This window comes from Ursus arctos, unplaced genomic scaffold (genome assembly GCF_023065955.2).
Source record: "Ursus arctos isolate Adak ecotype North America unplaced genomic scaffold, UrsArc2.0 scaffold_21, whole genome shotgun sequence".
In the NCBI taxonomy this organism is placed as follows: Eukaryota; Metazoa; Chordata; class Mammalia; order Carnivora; family Ursidae; genus Ursus; species Ursus arctos.
This window is the reverse complement of record NW_026622886.1, coordinates 39,522,926-39,547,316: the sequence shown is the minus strand read 5'-3', so window position 1 is coordinate 39,547,316 and position 24,391 is coordinate 39,522,926. Positions and strand designations below refer to the sequence as shown.

The window sequence follows — 24,391 nt, the reverse complement described above, 5'->3', positions numbered from 1 at the left end:
TTCCTGTTTTTCACATCTCTCAAAGTGTGGAACCCCCAAACCACTAGGAGAAGAAGGAAGTTAAAAGATGTTAAATACTGAGGACAACCCTCCCTGGTCAGCCCAGAGGTCTGGCTTCCCAGTCAACATGAAGGCTCTTCTTCTTCTGGGGCTTCTCCTCCTTTCCATCACCGTCCAGGGCAAGGTCTTTGAAAGGTGTGAACTGGCCAGAACTCTGAAAAGACTTGGGCTGGCTGGCTTTAAAGGTGTCAGCCTGGCAAACTGTAAGTTAACTCTTCTTCCTACTTCCAAATAGTTAGCCAGGTGTGGGATAGGTTGAGGGTGAATAGTAATAAAGAGGCTTTGAATGAATGGACTTCTTTTGTTTCTTTTGAGGGTCTGTATACTTACAATGGTTAAAAATATCAACTTGTTTCTTTAGAATCGGATATGCCAGATGAAGGAATGAGGGCATGGGAGGGCAAAATTCTCTGCCATTCTAAGGAAACCAGGACCATTGCGCTCTTCTGGTGCCGCTAAATTTGTCGGTTGCCTCAGACTCGGTGGCACATGTAGGCTGACTAAAAGGTCTAGCTGAGCATCTGGGATACCTGTCAAGTCCTTGGTGCTTGACGCCAAGCATTTCCTGTTTGGAACTTGGTTTCAAGGATAATGAACCTAGAGCAATGAGTATTTTCTTCGGCCATGACATGAGATTTTTAACAGCAAAGTTTGAAAACCCTATGTTGAACTCTCAGTGCAGGGGCAGTAGCAGCCTATTTCCCCTCGGTGACTGTTTATATAAGGATCCCTGAAATGCAGCTTGTAATAGTGTTTTATTATTCTTACTCAGTATTGTTTATTAACTGTTTTTCACTTTCTTCCACGTAATTCAAGATATGGCCAAGTAAAAGTTACTTTATATTTTGGTTCTTTTTTGTCAATGTGATCACTGTATTTTTCAGGTTGAATTCAAACATTTCCTCCCGATAACTACTTTTGAATGAACGACTGGATGGATGCATGAACTAGTCTTTCCTATTTATATCTCTTGTTTTTCAGATTCTGATTTGATAACAAAATTCATCTTTAGGTAGCTTAAGAAAATTTATTTCTCCCAGAAAATTATTTTTCCTAATAAAAAGCATTTTTCCATCAGTGTGTGTATGTATCTGCTGTTAATTATAAAATCCACTCAACAACTCTGTTGATTTTTCCATTCTAGGCTAAACCTTGCCTGAGGGATGGGAGCAGGGGAAGGGTAATGGCAATGGAAGAAATAGCTATTTTAATATTTTAAAAGTATGTTATCTAGTTCATTAGTATTACAAAATGATTTGCTAACAAAAGGATTCTCACTAAAATGTTAAAATATATTCGGGGGTTCCTAGCTGGCTCAGTCAGTGGAACATGCAACTCTTGATCTCAGGGTTGTAAGTTCAAGCCCCATGTTGGATGTAAGAGATTACCTAAAAAAATAAAATCTTAAATATATATATATATATATATATATATTTTTTTTACAAGGAAAACATACCTTTATATTTAAAAATAAGTCATTAATAAAATAGAATAGCAAAATGGAACTGATTATGGTATGCAAAATACATCATGTGATGTTGATGTTTCTTACTAAAAATAAGTTTTTTTCAGGGGTGTGTTTGGCCAAATGGGAAAGTAGTTATAACACAAGGGCTACAAACTACAATCCCGGAAGCAGAAGCACCGATTATGGGATATTTCAGATCAATAGCCGCTACTGGTGTAATGATGGCAAAACGCCCCGAGCCGTGAACGCCTGTCGCATACCCTGCAGCGGTAAGACAAGATGATGTTTGAGTGATGACACAGGGCTCCTCTGGTCATACTGACACGAGAACAGAGGCTCAGTACAAATGAAAAAGTCTTGAAAGGTTCATCAGGGACCTAGAAAAACTCTATTTCAGTGCCTAGAAACTATGATCCTCCTCTTAATTCCCTAAGAAGTTAAAGAGCTGGTGATATCATAAAAAGTTCATTTTTTCTAATGTACACAAGTTTCTAAAATGATCTACTAATTTATCATAAATGGATGTATTGACGCTTTGTAGAAAACAATGCCATTTCTCTCGCTGCCTTTGGGATGGTTTAGGGATAATTTGGTTCTGTGGCCCTTTTCTAAAAATTGTTTTTACTTTTTATTTTGTAATGTCCTAAGTATATAGAAATTTAGAGACTTTCGTATAATAAATAGCCATATGCTTATGACATACTTTAACAGTTGTTAACACTTTGTCATGTTTACTTTTTTTTATGTGTATGGGTTTTTTTCTTTTTGCTGCATGATTTTAAAGTGAATTAGAAACATGGTGACTTTTCGTTTCTCAACTCTTCAGTTAGCATCTTGGGAAAATACAGTGCTTATATAATTATTGTTATACCTAACAAGTTAATTTGTGGATTTGTTTAATTGGGGTGAAACAAATATTCTATTGAACTTATAGAAAAAATAGAAACAACATGTGGAATCTTTAGTGTATAAAATACTGGAGAAGCATTGTAAAATTGATATTGCTAAATTTTTTAATGTTAAAATTCTTAATAGACAAGAGTAGTCTTAGAATACATTTTGTGGGGCGCCTGGGTAGTGCAGTCGTTAGGTGTCTGCCTTGGGCTCAGGGCGTGATCCTGGCGTTCCGGGATCGAGTCCCACATCGGTCTCCTCTGCTGGGAGCCTGCTTCCTCCTCTCCCACTCCCCCTGCTTGTGTTCCCTCTCTCGCTGGCTGTCTCTCTGTCAAATAAATGAATAAAATCTTAAAAAAAAAAAAAAAGAATACATTTTGTATCCAGATAGTTTATTTTTAATTTATTTTTTAAAAATCTTGTATTATATAATAATATGTGGCCATTGAATAAAAATCCTTACTATCCAGAGATTTATGACCACTGGTAACTTTCGGTATATATTCTTCCACAATATGTATCAATCATGTATATGAATGTAAAGCTATATCAAGCACAAAAGTACGTACATACAAACATGTAAGCAATGTGCATGAAGAAAAATGAAGCCGTATTATATATACTGCTTTACAGCTTGCTCTTTATCACACAAAATTGTTTTTATGTCAACAAATACAGATATGTATTATTTTTAAAGGATGGAAAGAACTCCACAAATAAATGTTCTGTAACTTATTGGTCCAACTCTTACTGGTAGGCACTTAGGTTGTTCAGCTTCTCCCCCTTTGTTAAATGCTATAAAACGTCCTGTGCGTACATCTTTGGGTACATTTTTTATTATTTCTTTAGGATAAAATTTCCAGTAGTAGAACTGCTGATTTAAAAATTGTTAGTCTGTGTTTGGTTTTTTGTTTGTTTGGGTCTTTTTTGTTTTGTTTTGTTTTAACAGTGCCTAGTAAATAGTAAAAAGAGAACCTTCTGTCACATTAGTTAACAATTCCAGAGTTTCCCATGACTTTGGTAAATGAGAAACAGAATGTTTTATTTCATGCCAAATCAGATGGAATGAAGAAAAATTCCCCCCCCAACATGCACAGATAAATGGACTCTTGGAAAATAATCTTAATGTTCTCTCATCCTCCTAAGAGAATAAAGCTCACTAAACCTAAACTTAACATGAAATTTCTATGGAAGCTGTTTTCATTCCTCACCACCTCTTTTTCAGCTTTGCTGACAGATGACATCACTCAAGCTGTAGCATGTGCAAAGAGGGTTGTCAGTGATCCAAATGGCATTCGTGCATGGTACGTTTAAGCATTAAGGTGGGGCGGGTGACTGGGTGGCTCAGTTGGTTGAGCGTCCGACTCTTGGTTTCTCTCAGGTCATGATCTTGGGGTCCTGGGATCGAGCCCTGTGTTGGGCTCTGCACTGGGCATGGAGCCTGCTTAAGATTCTCTCTCTTCCTCTGCCCTTCCTCTCCCCCCACCCCTCTCTCTCTCTTTCAAAAGATTAAATAAATAAATAAATAAATAGGGACAGCTATTTTGCCCTAGTGTTAAGAAAGAAGTGAGAGATTTTCGAAGACCAAAGTATGCTACTGAGAACTGAACACGGCAGCTTTAGACTTACCCTAAGCAATGAGTTTCGTAGAAACAACCTGGTTCATCTGATTTAGAATCTTACTCTTTTCCCCTTCAATTTATTTTAGAGGATTTCTAGAGTTTTTAAGATTTTCAGCATACTACCAGTTCGTTGTCTTATCTTGAAATTGCTTTTGGAGCTAAGTAAATGTGGAAAGCACTGTGCAGTTGCTATTGTGGAATGCATAGATCAACGTTCATGTTCAGGGTCCTGTGCTCTCGTGTGGGTTCCGGGGGGAAGTGACATACTTGGTGTACATAGCTCCATTTAATAAATAGCAATACTTGAATCTATCTGGAGCGTGTCATCCATTTACCAGTAAAACATTCTGTTCTCCCAGAGGATGTGAAGTGTGTCTATTACAATGAAGATATGTTTTAACCTTATCAACGTTTATTTCACTTTTCTCTACAGGGTGGCATGGAGAGCACACTGTGAAAACCGAGATGTCTCTCAATATGTTCGGAATTGTGGAGTGTAACTGGAGTTTTCTTTCTGCAGCTCATTCTATCTCTTTTTCATATTAAGGGAGCAGTAGTTGAGTGAAAGGTCACACGACCATTCTTTCAAACGATAACACTTTTACAGAAGCAGGAACAAAATATGGTCTTTCTTCTAAAAAGCTTCATGTTTACGAATGTATCTATTATTTGATAGCCTGTAACATTTTTCAGTTTGCTAATAGAAATAATGCTGGTAAAAACGTATCTAAAATCTTGCCTATAGGGGGCGCCTGGGTGGCGCAGTCATTAGGCGTCTGCCTTCGGCTCAGGGCGTGATCCCGGCGTTATGGGATCGAGCCCCACATCAGGCTCCTCCGCTGGAAGCCTGCTTCTTCCTCTCCCACTCCCCCCGCTTGTGTTCCCTATCTGGCTGGCTGTCTCTCTGTCAAATAAATAAATAAAATCTTAAAATAAATAAATAAATAAAATAAAATCTTGCCTATCAAATACATCTCCAGGATATTCAGTTCTTAAAGAAATAACTGCAACTTAATCTTTAGTACTCCCCAATAGTTTATAAAAATGTAACAAAAGATTATCTTAAAAACAAACTGATCTTAGGCAAAATCCTAGCTGAATAGGCATCTGTTCAGTCATCTCCAAAAACAGTAAAAAAAGAAAAAAACCAAAAAACAACAAAAACACAAAACAAACCAAAAAAACCACAAAACAAACCAAAACCACTCTCTGTTGGGCAATACAAATTTTAAAGAGGAGCAGAATGCCAAATGGCTAAAAATGAAGAGAGCCCGAATTAAGAATTTTGCTTTTCTAAAGTGTGACCTTTGTTTAAGTATTTTCTCAGAAATGTTGCTTTCATACTGCTTTAAAAATAAATTGACAGTTTATATGTCAATCTATTTTGGCACTTAAAAGAACCCTTCTATGCATCTTTCTGATCATGAAAGAATATAAAGAAGGATTAGATGAGCTGTTGCTGTTCTGCTGTTCTTTGATTTTATTAACTTGCATTCACGCAGTATGACTAAATCTTGAGGCAAATGACTTTGCAAGTGTTGAAATAATTGCTGATTAACCACAGGTGTGAAATTATGCATGTTATAAAAATAATACAAATATTATCATTAAAGGCTTTGCAACTCATAACTTGTCTTTCTTTGTTTAAATCCAGCTAGTGTCTATGAAGAAAAAAATATGTGTATTTGAAAAAGAATTATTCAGTTTGCTAATAGAAATAATGTGGGTGAAAACTTATCTGAAGACTTACCTATCGAATACATCTCTAGTATAAGATGTATCCTATATCTTTACCTGTACCCAAACAGCTGGATATTGCTGGGAAAAAATCCACAAGCATTCTGACAGATCTCACTTTGATAACCACAGATCTTAATGGGCCCTCAGTCTGCATGGCCATCTGAGTCACTTCTCTGCACTCCTTCTGTGTTGGAGTGCCCACTCCCCAAAATGACTTTACTGTTTTACTTCTCTTCCTCTCTCTTCAAAGCCCCAGCACACACATCGAACCACTCACCTTCCACCGTCTCTGTTCTTAATAGATGACCTGACCTCACATTACACTGAGAAAACAGAAGCAAGCTCATACGCAATTCTCCCTCCTTGCCACTGTAACAGAGGTCACACCTTCCCGTGGGCACATCCTTTCTTCCTCCACTCTGGCCAATGCCAGAGTCTCCACATGCAATCTCTGATGGCATCCCTCTCACCACTCCAAGTTAGCGGAGTGTTTCCTGCATCCTGAGTTTCTCTCTCTTTGCTGGATATCCCCTGCCGTTGTACAAAATGTTCTGGTAACCTTGCATCTTACAAAGACACTCCATTACCCCCACACGAGCGTCTAACCACATCACTCTGACTTCTGGGATGAGAGTTCTATACACACTGACTCCATGACCTCACCTCTTGTTCTCCTTTCAAACCTTCTAAACCTGGCTGCTGTCCTCAGTCAGCTGAAACCTCTCCTTCAGGATCCTCCTGAGACTTCTTGGGGCCAATTCTAGTGATCTCTGTTCATCTCCCTTCATCTTTCAGCGGCACTTGACCAAGTGAACCACTTCATACTTCTAGAAAGCTTTTTCTCCCTCAGCTTCTCCTTGATCACATCCCGCCTCATGGATTGCCCCTTCTTAGTCCTTGCCTGGCCTTTCCTCTGCTGTTTAGTTTCTGATTGAGGGTGTGCCCAGAACTCAAGCCTATAGTTATTTGATAGACTACATATTTTACTAATTTATTTGTCTCTTCTTGCTGAAATATAACTTCTAAAATAACAGATTTTTCCCACTTTTTAAAGACATTGAAATAACTCAATTTCCCCAGAATTTACAAGTACAGTACAAAGGCCTTAATTTTTCTAAACAGTTTGAGAGTAAATTGGTGCCCATGTGGCCATGAATCCTTCAGCGTGTGATTCCTACATAATCTTAAAACATCACCCAAATCTGGAAGTTAACATCGATACATTATTACCACCTAACCTTTACATCCCATTCAATTTCATCAATTGTCCCCATAAATTCTTCACAATAGAAAGATCTAATTCGGAATTATGTGTTGTATTTGGTTGCCTTTTTTTTTTTTTTTTAGTTTTCTTCAGTCTATATCATTTCTTCAGTTTTTTTCCTTGCCTTTCACAACTTTAACAATTTTGAAGGCCACAGACCAGTTATGCTGCAAAATGTCTTAAAATTATTTTGATGTTCTCTCGATTAGGTTAGGTTGTGCATCTTTAGCAGAAGTACACAGAAATGATGCTGTGCTCTTCCCATTGTATCTTCTCAGGTGGCACGCAGTTTTGAAATGTTCTGTTACTGATGATGTTTACTTTGGTAATTCGATTAAGTGACCTCCATTGTGAACTATTTGCGAAGGGGTAAGGTACTTTGAGACTGTTCCTTATCAAATTTTCAATTCATGCCTTTATTTATTATATCAATATGGACCCATGGCTTCCTATTTTATTCAAATTATAGTGAATTGCAATCCGTTACTATCATTTCTTTTGATGTTCACATTGTCCGTAATTTGGCTAGTAGAGCGTCTCTGCAAGCTAGCTTCTGTGTCGTTTTGACATGTCCCCATCTTTCCTGAGCACTTTCTTGTTTTCTGGCACAGATGTGCTAAGACTCACCTTGTTCTTTCCCTGCTCCAGCGCTGGAATCAGCCATTTCTCCAAAAAGTACTGATTCCTCATAGTGGACAATGGTACTTGTTTATTTATTTTTATTTTTTATTTTTTTAAAAGATTTTATTTATTTATTTGACAGAGATAGAGACAGCCAGCGAGAGAGGGAACACAAGCAGGGGGAGTGGGAGAGGAAGAAGCAGGCTCATAGCGGAAGAGCCTGATGGGGGCTCAATCCCACAACACCGGGATCACGCCCTGAGCCGAAGGCAGCTTAACCGCTATGCCACCCAGGCGTCCCTGTTTATTTATTTTTAAAGATTTACTTATTTTAGAGAGAGAGAGCAAGAGCGAGTGTGCATGGAGGGGCAGAGGGAGAGGGAGAGAAATCTCCAGCAGACTCCCCACTGAGTGTGGAGCCCGATGCAGGGCTCAATCTCATGACGCTGATCATGGCCTGAGCTGAAATCAAGAGTCCAGTGCTCAACCCAACAGAGCCACCCAGGTGGCCCTGGCAATGGTATTTGAAAAACAAGATCGAGGCACTAGAGTGTCTTTGTCTCCAGGCCCCGCCAGTGGGCAGAACTAGAGGATATATGTATTTACACAATATTGATCACTATATCTATTTATATTGAATTCATAACAGTATCTCCAATTCCAGTCCCACACCAGAGGGTTCATTCTAGTTTTCTCCTTTTCCATGTTATTAACTCCTTCTCTGATAGTAAGAAACCTGCTATCCATTGTCCTTAATAGCTTTATAATGTATCCTTAGTACATGTATGTATTTGATCAATTTGTCTATATGTAACCAATCTCCCAACACTGCCACACCATGGAGTAGACCCTCTCCACTCAGGCTCTGATATCCTTCATTGGCTACCCCTTCCTCCACATCTGCACACCCTCTTAACTGTGTTACATCTCTGACACGTCATACTGGGTCACTGTTCTGATAGGAAGGAGGGCAGAGTTTTTTTACTCTTGTTTATACCTATATTCCAAACAGTTGAAACAATGCCTGGAACATGACATGTGCTCAGTAAACAGTTGATCAAATGACTCTCTTTCTGATTATTTAGTATATTCCTCCATGTTGACCATTCTAGGATTTTTCTTACTCTTTAGGACCACACGATTGCTGTGTAACAGCTTCTGGGATTCCAAGGGTCAGGTCTCAAGACTATGTGACTGTAATGCATAGACCAGCCATGGGAGGGCAGCAGAGGTCCCCAACACAGGTGCAGCCTCAGGCTTCAAGATTCTGGAACCATTCTAATATGATTAAACCCAGAAAAAATATGGGTTTATTCGTATTAGGTCACCCAAAGGTGTATAAAGAATTGGTCAAGGTAGGGGAGAGAGACTTGATGAGTGATGGCTCAGATGCAGAGATGGCATATATCCAGAAAGCACCAGGATAGCTCAACGACACAGGCTGACTGAAGAAACAACCAGAGATTAGCAAAAGTTGGCTGAAGAGGGAAAGCAATGTTTGTTGGAGATTTTGCTTAATGTTTTTGATAACTGCCATTTCTTATTTCTACCTGTTATTTTCATACAGTCAAGTTCCCAAACTAAATTTCTATTCTTATTTGGGAATGGAATAAAAATCAAACTCAATTTGTATGTTACTTAGTTTTACCCCAGGGTATTATTGAAATGCAAAGTGATATTCCAGATGATAACTTAGCTCTTTATGTGGGATTAATTATAACTAAGCCCTGAACACATTTCTTGCACTTTTATTTAGTGGACTCGTTTATTATTTTTTTAAAGATTTGTTTATTTATTTTAGAGAGAGAGAGAACAAGCAGGAGAGGCAGAGGGAGAGGGAGAGAGATTCTCAAGCAGACTCCCCACCAAATGCGGAGCCTGACTTGGGGCTCGATGTGGTGCTTGATCTCACAACCCTGAGATTCTGACGCCAGCCGAAACCAAAAGTCAGGCTTCCAACTAACTGTGCCACCCAGGCGCCCACAGTGGACTCATTTAAAAAATATTTACTTAGAAGTTGTGAAAGGGAATTAATAAAAATTATAATGAGGAGTGATTAATGTCATTCATAGATACAATGTTTTCCAATTAGATGCATGTCTATTATGCAATTATATTTTTTAATCAATTTTAATTTTAATAAGGTTATAAATTCTCAATGTTTACAGAGTCAGATAGTTCCACAAAATTTATGAAAGATGTACGTCCTCATTTCTCCCCTGTCACATGCAACTGCTTTCTACTCTTTTATTTTTTTTATTTATTTTTTTTTTTAAAGATTTTATTTATTTATTTGACAGAGATAGAGACAGCCAGCGAGAGAGGGAACACAAGCAGGGGGAGTGGGAGAGGAAGAAGCAGGCTCCTAGCAGAGAAGCCTGATGTGGGGCTCGATCCCAGAACGCCGGGATCACGCCCTGAGCCGAAGGCAGACGCTCAACCGCTGTGCCACCCAGGCGCCCCTCTACTCTTTTAGTTTAATGTTTTTCATATTTACCTCCATGCTTTTAAGTATTGGGCAAATATTACATTTCCTTGATTTCTCCATCATCCTGGACTATTAGGATATTGACTTTCCATTATAGAAGTTAAGGATTAGGCTCTATTTCCTCCTCCTCTATCTCCATCACACATGGCACCCTTCCCCAGTGCCCATCCTTCCAATATAATTATATATTTTTTGTTAGACCAATACTCAGTATTTACATAACCATAATTATTTTCTTCTCTAATGGAAGATTGTATTTTCCCTAGAACTAATAAATGCTTGACTCTTAAATTTGCTTAGTTTTCTGTGTATCTCGTTGGTTTACCTCCCAAACTCTAGGTCTAATGTTTAAACATTAAGTATTAAGTACTTAAATCTCTCAAGGCTTCAGATGCAGCTAGGATTTTGTCAATTTCATCCTTTTTTAAAAGCTTATTTATTTATTTATTTATTTAAGCTTATTTATTTATTTAAGCAATCTCTACACCCAATGTGGGGCTTGAACTCATGACCCTGAGATCAAGAGTCACATACTCTTCTGGCTGAGCCAGCCAGGTGCCCCAATTTCATCTTTTTAAAGCAGTAATTCCCAAAGATTTCCCACCAGATCTAATTGGGACGGGTTTCTGTCTGCGCCTAAAACATTCCTATCATCCTGGTCTTGCTCTTTCAGCATCATCTTGGGATTCTCTTATCTCCATATTTGATATTTATTGCGTTTTCTGTATTTCATAATTGCCTCATCCTTGATTTATTCCCTCATTCTGGTGGGTCATATCTCCAGAATCTTCCTGAGAAAGGGTACCTGAGAGGTACTTTTTTTGAGACTTAGCCTGCCTGAAATTGTCTTTGTTCTATTTACACACTTGGTTGGTAGTTGGCTGGGCATGGAATATTAAGCTGGAATCAATTCTTTTCAGAATTTTGAAGGTGGTCTACTGAAATGGGACTACCTAGGGAACTGAATCTAAGGAAATCCATTACTCCCTTGGATTACGGTGTTGCTACTGAGCAATCTGAAGCCATTCTGAATTGATAACCTGGAAGGACATATGATCTCCTCTTTATCTCCAGTGTTGTGGAAGTTCCAAATGATGTGCCTTGATGCGGATCTGTTTTCATCTTTGTTCTGGGTGTTTGGTAGGATCTTTCAGCTTAGAACCTCATAACCTTGAGTACAAGAAAATTTTCTTGAATCATTTATCGACTATTTCCTTCCTTCCATTTTCTTCATTCTCTTTGGAATTCCTAGACTGGTCATCTGATGTAGTTGCAGAATGGATTGTGTCCCTCTAAAATTCGTATGTTGAAACCCTAACCTCCAATGTGACAGTATATGAAGATAAAGCCTTTGAAGAGGTAATTAAGGTAATTAAATGAGGTTATAAGGGTGGGGCCCCAATCCAATAGGACTTTATAAGAAGAGGAGGAGACACCAATGATGTGTATGCACAGATAAAAGGCCGTATGAGGACACAGCGAGAAGGTCATCATCTGCAAGATGAGGAGAAAGGCCTCAGGAGAAACCACATCTGATAACAACCTGATCTTAGATTTCTAGCTTCCACATCTGTGAGAACATAAATTTCTAGTGTTTAAGTCCCCCGGCCTGTGGTACTTTGTTATGGCCGCCCTAGCAAACTAATACAGATGTTCTTATGTTTTCTTTCCTCTTTTCCATTTCTTTGGTTTTTGTTCTATTTTCTGGGAGATTTCTTTGATTTTAACATCTGACCTTTTTAAAAATTTTTTTATTTATTATTTATTTTTGAGAGAGAGAGAGAACACGAGCAGGGGGTAGGGGGAGGGGCAGAAGGAGAAGCAGACTCCCTGCTGAGCAGGGAGCCCAAATCCAGACTCAATCCCAAGACCCTGGGGATCATGACCTGAGCCAAAGGCAGATGCTTAACCTACTGAGCCACCCAGGTGCCCTACCATCTGTCCTTTTAATTGATTTTTTTTTCATTTCTACTATCATATTTTACATTTCCAACAGCTCTCTTTTGTTCTCTAAATGTTTTGTGTCATGTTTACTATTTTTTATTTTATCTGAATATAATAATGATAATAGTTTTGTTTTGTTAGTTTTTACTTTACTTCCCTATGTTTCATCTAATCTACCATTTTGTTTATTTTGAATTGTACCTTTCATATTAGAGGCATTTCTCAGTTATTTGGTAATCCTTGGTTATCTACTTAAATGTAGGAGTGGAAAACTAAAAGTTTAATTTGGAGTTTTAGGGGCCTATGTGGATTCGACCATGTGTACTTTGCTGAAGGATGATCAAGCTGGGTTGAGTCAGTTTCATCGGGGATCCTTAGATCTCTTCTCATCGGACTGGTCAGATTCCCCAGAGAAAGTTCTTCCTATTGCCTACTAGGAAACAAAGGCCTGGGTGCCTGGGTGGCTCAGTCGTTAAGCGTCTGCCTTCAGCTCAGGTCATGATCCCAGGGTCCTGGGACTGAGCCCCACACAGGACTCCCTTCTCAGTGGGAAGCCTGCTTCTCCCTCTCCCACTCCCCCTGCTTGTGTTCCCTCTCTTGCTGTGTCTCTCTCTGTCAAATAAATAAAATCTTAAAAAAAAAAAAAAGAAAAGAAAAGAAAAAGAAAAAAAGAAAACAAAGGCCTTGTTGCCAGCATTTTAAAAGTTAAGTAAGGGACAGAGGTCTTAGCACCTGGCGAGCATATGTTTCGTTAATCTACCTATTTTCTGTATGGTATTCCTCCTTCAACTCTATCTAGTGTTCTCCAAAACAGAGATCATGTTTTTCCTCTTTTATTCCTTGGTGGTAAATAACAGGTAATTGCTTGATTATATTAATATTTCTTTTTTAAAGATTAATTTATTTATTTTAGAGAGAGGGAGAGAGAGAGAGCACGAGTGGGAGGGAGAGAGGGAGAGAGAATCTCCTCTCAAGCAGACTCCATGCTGAGCATGGAGACCCAAGTGGGGCTTGACCTCAAGACCTTGAGATTGTGACCTGAGCCAACACCAAGAGCCTGAGGCTTGACCAACTGTGCCACCCAGGAAACAGACTCTCAACCAGTCTTTGTTAGCTTCTCTCTTCCATCTCCTTCACCTTATGTCCAGAGATTCCCCACAAACACAAATTCTTGAGACTTGGTGGGGGGGCTATTAGCTCTCAGGACTGCTCTATACCACCATTTGTATTCCAGATTTCAAATTTTGTTTTGCCTTCCCTCCCATTCTTCCTACTTTTTTTCTTTTTTACCCCCATTTTCTTTTCCTTAAAGGTGTGTGCCTTTCTGAAAATCTCTTTACTTGCTTTAAAGGAGTTTCAGGAGGAGGCAAAAGATATGTATTCAATCCATTATCTTTCCACAAAAGTTCCCAATATGTTTTATGTATTTGCTTAATTTTATTTTATTAAATGTATCTTACTTCAAAAATACTTAGAGTAATATTTTAAGCAAAGAATAAAAAATCTCTGAGAAACAGGAGAAAAGCAGAAAGAGGAAATCTGTAGAAATAATTATAAAGAGCGAATTTGGGTTCCAGAGATCACATTCTGAAAGCTGTAATGTGAAAAAGGTGAAATTCGGGTGAGGGTACAGGGGACAAAAAAAACCCCGTGTTGTGATGCGAAGGATTTTGTAGGACAGTGTGCTTTAACAGGTCTCGCTGGTTTCAACTACCTTTGGAAAAATAGCCTCAAGTCTTCTTGAGTTCTCCGTTTTTCATTTATTTACTATTCAACAAACATTGATTATTGGGCACAAGAAAAGTTCACTAGGGCCTAAGAATTCTAAGGTGAATAAGATACAGTTATTGCCTTATGGAGTTCACAAATAATTAATATAGAACATGGTAAGTGTTACAATCCCTTAGGCACTGTGGGAATATAAAGAAAAGCGTGACTAACCACCTGGAAATCAGCTGCTGGAAAACAACAGAGAAACCAAGAGAATGGGCATCACAAAAGGAGGCAGTGGATCGCAGCGTCAAATCCTGCCAGGAAGTCAAAGAGTTAGGGGAAAGCGGTTAATGTATTTACTAATAAAGAAGTCAATAACTCTGGTCAGACAGGTTTCAGTGAGGATTAAATTCAGAAGGTGATGGACTGAGGAGCATATGGTAACAAACAGGAAATACTGAGAGCCTTTTCAAGGTCGACTTTTAAGGATAATACAAAAATAGAGATATGCAGGATTAAAAATGGTTGGTTGGTTTTTTAAGAAAGTTTTTTTTCAAGTTTTTATTTAAATTCCAGCTAGTTAACATACAGTGTAACATCAGTTTCAGGTGTAGAATTTAGTGATTCATCATACATACACATATCATACATACATCATACATACAATAACCAGTGCTCACCACAAGTGCTCTCCCTAATACCCATCAACTATTTAACTCAACTGCTGCCCACCACCCCTCCAGTAACCTTCAGTTTGTTCTCTAGTTAAGACTCTGTTTCCTGGTTTGCCTCTTCCCTCCCCCCCCCATGCTCATCTGTTTTGTTTCTTAAATTCTACCTATGAGTGAAATCAAAGTATTTGTCTTTCTCTGACTAACTTATTTCACTTAGCATAATACTCTCTAGCTCCATCCAAGTCATGGCAAACAGCAAGATTTCATTCTTTTTATGGCTGAGTAATATTCCATTGTGTGTGTATGTACATATATGCCTTTTTTTTTTTTTTAAGATTTATTTATTTGAGAGAGAGAGGGAGCAAGAGTGTGTGTGGCCAAGTGAAAGGAAGAGCACAGGGAGAAGGAGAATGAGAATCCTGAAGCAAACTCCCTGCTGAGCATGGAGCCCATAGAGGGGTTTGATCCAAGGACCCTGAGATCATGACCTGGGCTGAAATCAAGAGCTGGAGGCTTAAAAGACTGAGCCACCCAGGCACCCTTATACCACATCTTCTTTATCCATTTATCCAGTTGATGGACATTTGGGCTCTTTCCATAATTTGGCTATTATTGATAACACTGCTATACACATCATGGTGCGTGTATCCCTTCAAAACCATATTTTTGTATCCTTTGGGTAATACCCAGTAGTGCAATTGCTAGATCTAGGGTAGTTCTATTTTTAACTTTTAGAGGAACCTCCATACTGTTTTTGTTTTTGTTTGTAAAGATTTATTTATTTTAGAGGGGGAAGGAGAAGGAGAGAGGGAGAATCTCTGTCAGACTCCCAGCTGAGCATGGAGCCCAAAACAGGGCTGGATCCCACAACCCTGAGATCATGACCCGAGCCAAAACCAAGAGTCGGATGCTTAACTGACTGAGCCACCCAGGCTTCCCCTCCATACTGTTTTTAATGAGAAAGATTTAAAATTAACTCTTACTATGGGAAAAAGCCAAAGTAGAGGAAAAGCTAAAGATACACAGTGGAGTGGGTATGATTGATGGGGCAAAATCCTTGAAGAAGCAAAGAAGACTGAAGAACTGCTTTTAAACTGAAAGATTCTCTCTTAAACAGAAGAAAAGGGATGGAAGGTACTAGGCAAACCAAAGCTTGTGTTTAGGTCTGCTGGCATGGAGGTTTGTTTTCTCTATGAATTACATGCACAGTCACCCGATATGAGTGAGAGGGTTGATATCCGAGTTGGAGGTTTGAGACTGGGGAAAGTTTAACTAGTGGAGAAAAAGGAGCGAGAACTTCTGGTTAGCATCTAAGACTTCAATTGATTTGACTTAATTCTGTGCTGCGAATCTGCGCAGTTATCGGTGCCACTGAACTGGCAATAGAGGGAAGGTTTGCGTCAAGTTATGGACTTTGGACTACAAACTCTGAATGGAAAAGATAGCAAGGAAAGAAGGAAGGGGGTAAATAAGAAATTAGCCGTTCAAGCCCGGAGGTCTAGATGAAAACAAGGAAAAGCTGTGGGCAGGCGAGTAGATTTGATGAATTTGATTTCAAAATCGTAACTCTTTAACGATGAAAAGGTATTGGCTCCAAAAGCCAACTTCTCGGTTATTCCGTACCCAAGTGATGGGGGGGGGGGGGAGGTCGTCAAGATAACTGGACCACCCCAACTCCAGCGGCTTCCCGCCACCTAGACCCGCCCCGCCGTAGGGCCCCGGCCCGGCGCCTGCGCACTCTGCGCGCCAGCTCCTCGCGCCTGCGCACGGCGCCGCCACCGCTCCTCCTTCCGTTGGGCTCCCCACCGCGCGGGACTAAACGCGCTTCCGGGACGCCGCCCGCTCCGAGGAGTTGGTTGTTCCTCAGCGCCGAGAGCCCCGGAGACTCGCCCTTGCTCAGCCCGAAACCATCCACCTGGGCCCGCGCGGGAGGAGCGGGGCCTCTGAGGGGAGCGGCGACCCCGCCGGCCCCGGTCTCTTTCCCTGGCGGCGGCGGCTTCTTCCGTAGGACAATATGTTCAAGAGAATGGCCGAATTTGGGCCTGACTCCGGCGGGAGAGTGAAGGTCAGTGCCCGGCACGCGCCTCCCCTCCGGGAGTGGCTCTCACGTCCTGGCTCCTCCCCGCGCAGCGTGGGGAGGGCGCGGTTGTTTTCCTTTTCGCGCCCTCTGAGCTCGGGTTTGAACAGTGGTTTCTAGAGGGAGAGCGAGTCAAAGCCGCTGCGGGAAAATCAGTGTTTCTTTTGGCGAAGATTTGACCGCCTCTCCACCCCCTACCCTCCCCGCCAAAAAACAACCGGTGGTGGCCTGGGGGAGAGCTGCACGTTGTTGCCGAGGAAAAAATAGCTACTTTGAGGGCTTGGTACTCATCTTCTGCCAGCCCAGGTCACCGGTAAATTGGGGGTGCCCTCCACATGATTGTGAGGATAATAAGAGCTTCAGATACTCAAGTCCGCCTTTACCTTGCCAAGCGCAGTAGCCAAATATTCAGTCCCTATAGCAGCCTCACAAAAGCTTATCCACCCAGCATGTGCAAGTGCGAGAACTGAAGAAGGGCGGGGGGTTGGGGAAAGAAAAGTTCAGAAAACTTGCGCGAGTTCTTAATGTTCACAAAGCCCCAGAGCTTCGGCCAAGATATTAATCAAGGCATGCAGAGAACATAACACTGGCCCGCACATAATTCAATAAATACTAGTTTTGTTTTTAAAGTTGTTAGCGTAGGGCCTAACGTAATGTTTGACACCAACCTATTTCCCTCTCATTTTCATGCATCCCCTGGTACGTTAGTGTTTAAGGCAGGGCTATCTGGTTCTGGATAAAACACCCATTTTTACCCCTTCTGATTTTAGATATATTGTAGAAAGAAAATTTTTCTTCAAAAAGAAATCACACGCGGGGCGCCCGGTGGCTCAGATGGTTAAGTGGCTGCTTTCCGCTGGGGTCATGATCCCAGGGTCCTGGAATCAAGCCCTACATCGGACTCCCTGCTGAGCAGGGAGCCTCCTCCTTCTCCCACTGCAGCTCCCCCTGCTTGTGCTTGCTCTCTCTGTCAAATAAATAAGTAAAATCTTAAAGAAGTCACGCACGTTTGCACCAATCTACTCTAGCTTTTCATCGAGTCCTTATCTGTGTCATACTGTTTTTACATAATTTTGACTATACGTGTGTACAACTATTATGCACAGTTCTTTAATACCACGTGCAAAGTAGGAGTTCTTGTAAAATTTCAGAAACTACCAAGATTTAATGGAAAGATGTTAGGTAAAATTCATAGTATCAGAAACTTCATCATAAGTATACATTTTACCCAAGCTTTGGGCAAGGCTTTGGACTGATAGGAAAGTACTACCAAAGTGTTAAAACATTAGGTTTTGGAGAACTTAAAACTTCTCTTCTTGTAATCATGTAAGGTTCAAAAAGTTTTAAGTCCAAAGTGATTTGAGGAGATTAGGCTTGTAGTTCTCAAATGCTTTTCCACCAAAAATGCCTGTGAGTTAGTCATGTAAAGCTTTAAAAATTAAGGATTTATTTCTCATTTTTGATGATTGTTAGGTGGTTTTGTAGGCATCTTTTTCCAATTCAGATAAATTTCCTTCAGCTAGAAAGTCTATTGACTGATGAACCCCCTTTGCATCACTGAGGAAATCTGCAATTTCTAGCACCACAGTAATAGCTGCAGGATGTATTAGCCATTCGCCAGGCCAATGCTCCTTACGCTTATTTATTCAGGCCTTGAACCTGATGCCCCATCTATATCGTTGCCACAAGTGTCAAATAGCCTTTATTGTGATTATTTAAATTCTCATACAAACTGCTTGCCTTCTTTTGAACTAACTAGAGGCTAATGGGGATTGGATTTGATTTTCCAGCCAAAATGAAAAGTTTTTCACTTTATTCACTGCTTTTCCTTGCTGCTTAATTGTTGAGTTCATTGGCGCAGCACCTTTAATATGTGGTATATCTTGCTCTTTGACCTTCAGATACATTCCTGCTGTTGAACAATTAGTCTCAAATTTCATGTGCAACATTCAGTTTTCTCCTCACTTGAACTTTTTGTCTCCTTTTCATGATAATCTGGCAACAGTCACCACCTCTATGCATACAAGATGTGATGAGAAACATGTACTTACATCTCAGAACTTAATAATAAATTGAAAAATGTTTGCCCTAATTCTACCTAAAAGCCTCTCCCAGACTGCCTTTAGTATTTGTACTGTGCTTTGGAAAACACTGCTGTAAGCTGATAAATCAGAACATTATTACCATCAGGTGATGGCAGTCAAAATTGGCAGTCTTGATTCCCGAGGCTCACTTTAAAGTTTGTAAATAAAGAGCCTTTTGCCTTTCTTCAAAAAAAAAAAAAACCTCTCAAAGTATTTTACATGATTTAAATAGACATTTTCAAAGTGAGAACATTGTAATTAATCTGGATTTTTAGTTACTTGTGTTAATATGAAGATAATTGATACTGATTTGTTGAGAGAAATCCATGTTATAAGCAATCTCTAGGTGTTTAGATTGCCTGCCGTTCCTTAAAACAAGTTTTCAGAGCTGTTGTTCTGTATATTTGGGTAATGACGCAATATTAATTGGTGTTGAAATTCTTTTTCTTTTAGGGGGTTACTATTGTTAAACCAATAGTTTACGGTAATGTTGCTCGTTATTTTGGAAAGAAAAGAGAAGAGGATGGGCACACCCATCAGTGGACAGTGTATGTAAAACCATATAGAAATGAGGTAGGCACTTGTTTCTCCTATAACTTTTTTGAAGCCACAGTTTGTTTTCGATTGAAGATAAATTGTAGTATTATAGTAACTTTCTGATTATAGAATTGGCCCATTGTAGAAATGTTACCCCCCAAAAGTTGAAAGAATAAAGTGAGAGTTGTCATCACGTAACTGTTAGTAGAAATCAGTTTTCCAGTAATGTTTTCTAACTAAAGTTATGATAACAAGAACGATGCTATAAACAGCACATCTGCCAATCATTATGTCTTAAGTTAGCCTCGTATTTAATCAGGTGTTTCAGGAAGAGTAGTTCATACTTTCTAGGAACAATTTGGTAATACCATCAGAGAAGATGAAAGACAAAAAACTCCTCTGTAATCTGGCTGCTGGTAATTTTGTTTTGCTGCTGAATCTTTAATGCCTGGAATACAGTCAATATATAGTAGGTGTTCAGCAGATATTCCTTGAATGAAATTTGTCGATTTAAAACCGTTTAAAGTTCACATAAAAACTTATATGTGAATGTTTGTAGCACCATTATTCATAATAGCCAAAAAAATGGAAACAACCCAAGTATCTTTCAGCTGATGAATGGATAAGTAAAATGTGGTATATCCATACAATAGAACATTATTAGGCAGTAAAAAGAAATAAAGGACTGATACATGCTACTACCACATGGAATAAATTTAGAAATGTTATGGTAAGTGAAAGAAGCCAAACCAAAAGCCACATATTGGATAATTCCATTGGATGATTCCATTTTTATAAAATGTCCAGAATAGGCAAATCCATAGACACAGAAAATAGATTAGTCGTTGCCAGTGGATGGGTGGAAGAGGGATTTAGGAGTGTGTGGCTAATGGGTATGGAGTTTGTGTGTGATAAAAATATTCTAAAATTGATTGTGGGGATGGTTGTACAACTCTGAAAGTACTAAAGACCATTGAATAGTTACTATAAATGGGTGAACTGTGTGGTGTGTGAATATCTTGATAAAACTGTTACTTAGGAAAAACCAAAACAAAACAAAAAATCTTCAATGACTACCTATTGCTCTCAGGATAAAGTTAAAACTGTCATGTTTTAGGGGCGCCTAGGTGGCTCAGTCAGTAGAGCTTGCAACTCTTGATCTGGGGTTCTGGGTTTGAGCCCCACGTTGGGTATAGAAAATACTTAAAAATAAAATATTTTAAAAAACCAAAAAACGGTTTTAGAAGGCCTGCCATGGTCTTTCCCAGTTCTGTCTCTGCAGCCTTATCCCTTGCTGTGTTTGCCTCATCATTTCCTACCTTCCATCAATACTAGATTACTCTGTTTCCCAAAGGGACACTCTTAAATGTCTTCATTCCTTCCTTCCTACCTACTCCATTTTTATTGTTCCCTTAGGTCTTAGTTTAAGTGTATTTTCTTTGAACTACTCTCTCAATTTCCAAAGATTAAATTAGGTGCCATTCCTACGAATTTGTACCTACTGCCCTCCTAACACAGATTACATTGAAATGCTGATTTTCTTGTCTACTCCCTACCATGAAGACAAGAGTCTATTATTTACCATTGTAGCATCTGGTACCCGGTATTGGTCATTTGTAGGAAAAAAATGAATGAAAGTATTCCCAAAGAGTCTTAAATATGCTTATGAAAAGCTGCCTCAGAAAATGTTGACAATACAATGTTAAGTGATGAATGCAGATGCTCGTACATCATTATGACCCCAATTTAAAAAAATGTCGATAATCACATAGAAAAATTACCTGAAAGCAAATAAAAAGATTAAGAACACTATTGTAGAGTGTGACTGATTCGGTTTTGCATTTTCCTATTTTTCTACAATGAATTTTTTTTGAAAAAGCCACTTTCCCTAGGAGAATCCCTTTTATGTGCCAGAACTCATGAATATGCTCCTGTGGTTCAAAGTAAGATTAGGAAAAGGAGTTGTTTTATATCTGATGGTTTTAAGTTGCTTATTTTAGTTGACCTTAGCTTTATATAATATAATTTTGTTCTTTAAAGTTGTGTAGTTCTTAGATGTGCTTTAGTTTATATGCTTATTTCTATAAAATATATTGGAAATGTACTATTATTTTTATAGAAAATCAAAATCGATTTAGAGCATGGTCTGTGGAGATATGTAAAAATAGGATTTGCAAAACAAGTGAATTAGGAACATGTATATTCCTGTATGTTATGAGTTATGAAAGAATTCAGTTCAGGCCTCCTTTGTTTTAAACCAAACCTAGGTATAATTCACGTTTTTTAGAAAATTATAGATTCCAGTAGGGATTAAGGAGTTATACTTGTCAGGATAAGCACCGGGTGATGTGTGGAATTGTTGAATAACTATATTGTACACCTGAAACTAATCTAATACTGTATGTTACCTATACTGGAATTAAAAGAAAAGAAAAAATTAGATTCCATAAAATTTGAGGCAAAGTATATTTTATAAAATTAGGTACAATGCTCAGTGTATTTTCCTCGTAGTTTTTATATGTAGGTGGCAGAACTTATTAATTCCCCTGTATTTTAGGATATGTCCGCATATGTGAAGAAAATCCAATTTAAATTACATGAAAGCTATGGCAATCCTTTAAGAGGTACAGTACAATTTTTTGATTCATAATATAAAATTTATTTAACAAATTTAAAAGGTGTAGGAGACTGTATCAGTAATTTATAATTTATAATTGTTTTATTTTTTTCTCTTCAGTTGTTACTAAGCCTCCATATGAAATTACTGAAACAGGATGGGGTGAATTTGAAATAATCATCAAAATATTTTTCATTGATCCTAATGAGAGACCTGTGAGTAATGATAATCTTTGCAAACATTGAATAGATTTTTGTATTGTGAAAACGTAACATACGTAATAGTTTGTTATATGTTGACGTTTTTATTCAGATACATTTTATGTAAGCTTATGGCATGGTGTATCTTGCCATGAATTAAGGTTTTTCATTTTTATGGGAAGTGCCTTTCAAAACTTATTTTTCAAGTATAGAAAGAAGGGATATAATGTGAATATTTCTCAGAAAGAAACCATGGAATCATGTGATTACTACAGCAAAGAAGTTTAAAATTCGTTAATATTATTTGGTTATTAGTAATAAACGGGGTGAGTCCATCTGCTGTCTAGAATGAGAGTATCTGCTTTTTATAGTTAACAGCCCTAGCAACGGTCTTTTTGCTTTTTCAAATTGCTGCCAGTACTAGCAGCTTTATTTTATTCATGAATTTTTATTTATAACCACTGATTTTTTCATCTTTTGTTCTCTTCTTATCAGATTGTTGCTTGATAATGTAAAAACTTTCACTTTGATCCCTCAGCAGTTTTGTGAGGTATATGATATTGTCATTTTAGAGGTGAGGATACTAAGGTTCAGAGATCAAGTCCTATGGTCAAAAACACAGTTAACTGTGGCAGAGCTAGTTTTTGAACCCAGGTTATTTGCATTCAGGCCTCACATTCTTTCCGTGACCCTTTCTTTTGACTAAAACTACTCAGCTTGTTTTGTTTGTAAATCCATAGGGTCACGACTCAGTTATGGCTCTCTCATTCCACATGTGTGTCGTTGGTGTTTGACTCCAGTATCAGGTCATCACCATTAATTTTCATCTTGATAGATTCAGTGCATTCCTTTAGCACCAAACATTTACACTTTAATAATCAGATTACATTTTTAAAATTGTATGTGCTTCTAAAGGAGCTATGACCTGGGTCTGTAGTTCAGAAAATTAGTTCCTGGGGCTCCTGGGTGGCGCAGTCGTTAAGCGTCTGCCTTTGGCTCAGGGCGTGATCCCGGCGTTCCGGGATCGAGTCCCACATCAGGCTCCTCCGCTGGGAGCCTGCTTCTTCCTCTCCCATTCCCCCTGCTTGTGTTCCCTCTCTCGCTGGCTGTCTGTCTCTGTCAAATAAATAACTAAAATCTATTAAAAAAAAAAAAAAAAAGAAAAAAAGAAAATTAGTTCCTAGTGGACTGCACCAGAGATAACTGAGTTATTTTTTAAAAATTCAAACTCCAAGGCCCCATCCCCTGGAGAGTCTGATTTAGTAGGTTTGGAGAGGGGCCAGCACCCTTCAAAATCACCCAGGTGATTTTGGTGTGCAGTAAGATTTAGGACCCATAGGTGTAGGCCATACTCGTCTATGTAGGAATTCCTTTAGGCAGTCTTTCAAATAACAGTCTTGTTTGGGCTTGCTGTATCCAGTAGAGAGACTATTGACTTCTGTCATTAAGTGAAACATCCTCTTAAGATCTGGGGTAGTTCTAGTGGTAAGAAAGCTCTAGTTCATGTTAAGCTTCCTTGAACTTTTTACTGATGACTATTCATTCGTTCATTTTCTTTTCTCCTGAAAAACATCTATAGCTCATTTCAGTGTTTTCCATGTGATAAGGTTTTCAGATGTCCTATCATTCTTTTGTCCTTCTAGAACACTCTCAACAGACATTATGTTCTATCTGGCAAGAAATTATTAAATATCCGTTATTTCCCAAGATATTGTTCAAGGGGTGGGATACAAAGATGAGCTACTGCTCCTGTCTTCAATGAAAATAGTCTGTTAGGGAGAATAGAACACAGAAATACAGCAGATGTTGAGAGAGAAGGAAGAGAAATCAGTAATGCTACTAGGGCAGAAACTCTTTTTAACTTTGTAAGATTACTTTGAATTCATTTTTACTTTGAGAATATGTTGCCTTACTATCTCTTTTTCATCTGTCCTATACACCGCTCCCAATTGGAAAATACATCTCTGAAAGAAATCATTATATCATATAACATTGTTATGAGACAACTCTCAAAGTCCACTCTTGAAAAGAATGGTTATTGTACTTCTGCAGTGATTAATTTATTGAATAGGTTCCATATAGATCTACAAAGGTCTGAATTTTATTACCCAAAAACTGTTGTTGTATTCTTTTAGTATAATGAAACCATTATCCATTTTTAATTATTGGCACTTTAAGTCATGAAGTTTTATTTAAGATACAAAAGAAAGATACCGGTAATGTGTGTTTTATTCCTGTTACCTGGTTATAGATTAAAAATATATAGATCAAACCATTATAGATTATCGATCAAACCATTATAAAAGGAATGATTGTTCCTAAAAGTAAAATGCTAAAATTGGGCTTTTATTACTAGGAATATCTTCGTGGCTAGTTTAGGCATTTTCA

The 24,391-nt window shown here is 38.7% G+C and overlaps 2 protein-coding genes across 7 annotated transcripts in view; both read left to right on the top strand.

The window, feature by feature from the left end:
• LYZ (lysozyme) lies at positions 1 to 5,670 on the top strand. The gene is made up of 4 exons (XM_026500060.4): positions 1 to 263; positions 1,633 to 1,797; positions 3,648 to 3,726; positions 4,478 to 5,670. The coding sequence occupies exons 1-4, from the start codon at positions 68 to 70 to the stop codon at positions 4,542 to 4,544; spliced, it is 507 nt and encodes a 168-aa protein (XP_026355845.2). The 5' UTR covers positions 1 to 67; the 3' UTR covers positions 4,545 to 5,670.
• A 10,597-nt stretch (positions 5,671 to 16,267) lies between these two features.
• YEATS4 (YEATS domain containing 4) overlaps positions 16,268 to 24,391 on the top strand; it is a 59,069-nt gene continuing 50,945 nt past the window's right edge. For 3 of the 6 annotated variants that reach the window (XM_026500058.4, XM_057316405.1, XM_057316406.1), the window contains exons 1-4: positions 16,270 to 16,553; positions 19,103 to 19,222; positions 21,744 to 21,810; positions 21,924 to 22,018. In XM_026500058.4, coding sequence (XP_026355843.1) covers positions 16,503 to 16,553; positions 19,103 to 19,222; positions 21,744 to 21,810; positions 21,924 to 22,018 — 333 coding nt within the window. In that variant the 5' untranslated portion in view covers positions 16,270 to 16,502. Of the gene's footprint in view, positions 16,554 to 19,102; positions 19,223 to 21,743; positions 21,811 to 21,923; positions 22,019 to 24,391 lie in introns of all 6 variants that reach the window. The other 3 variants (XM_044384620.3, XM_044384621.3, XM_057316407.1) reach the window with 3 other exon arrangements.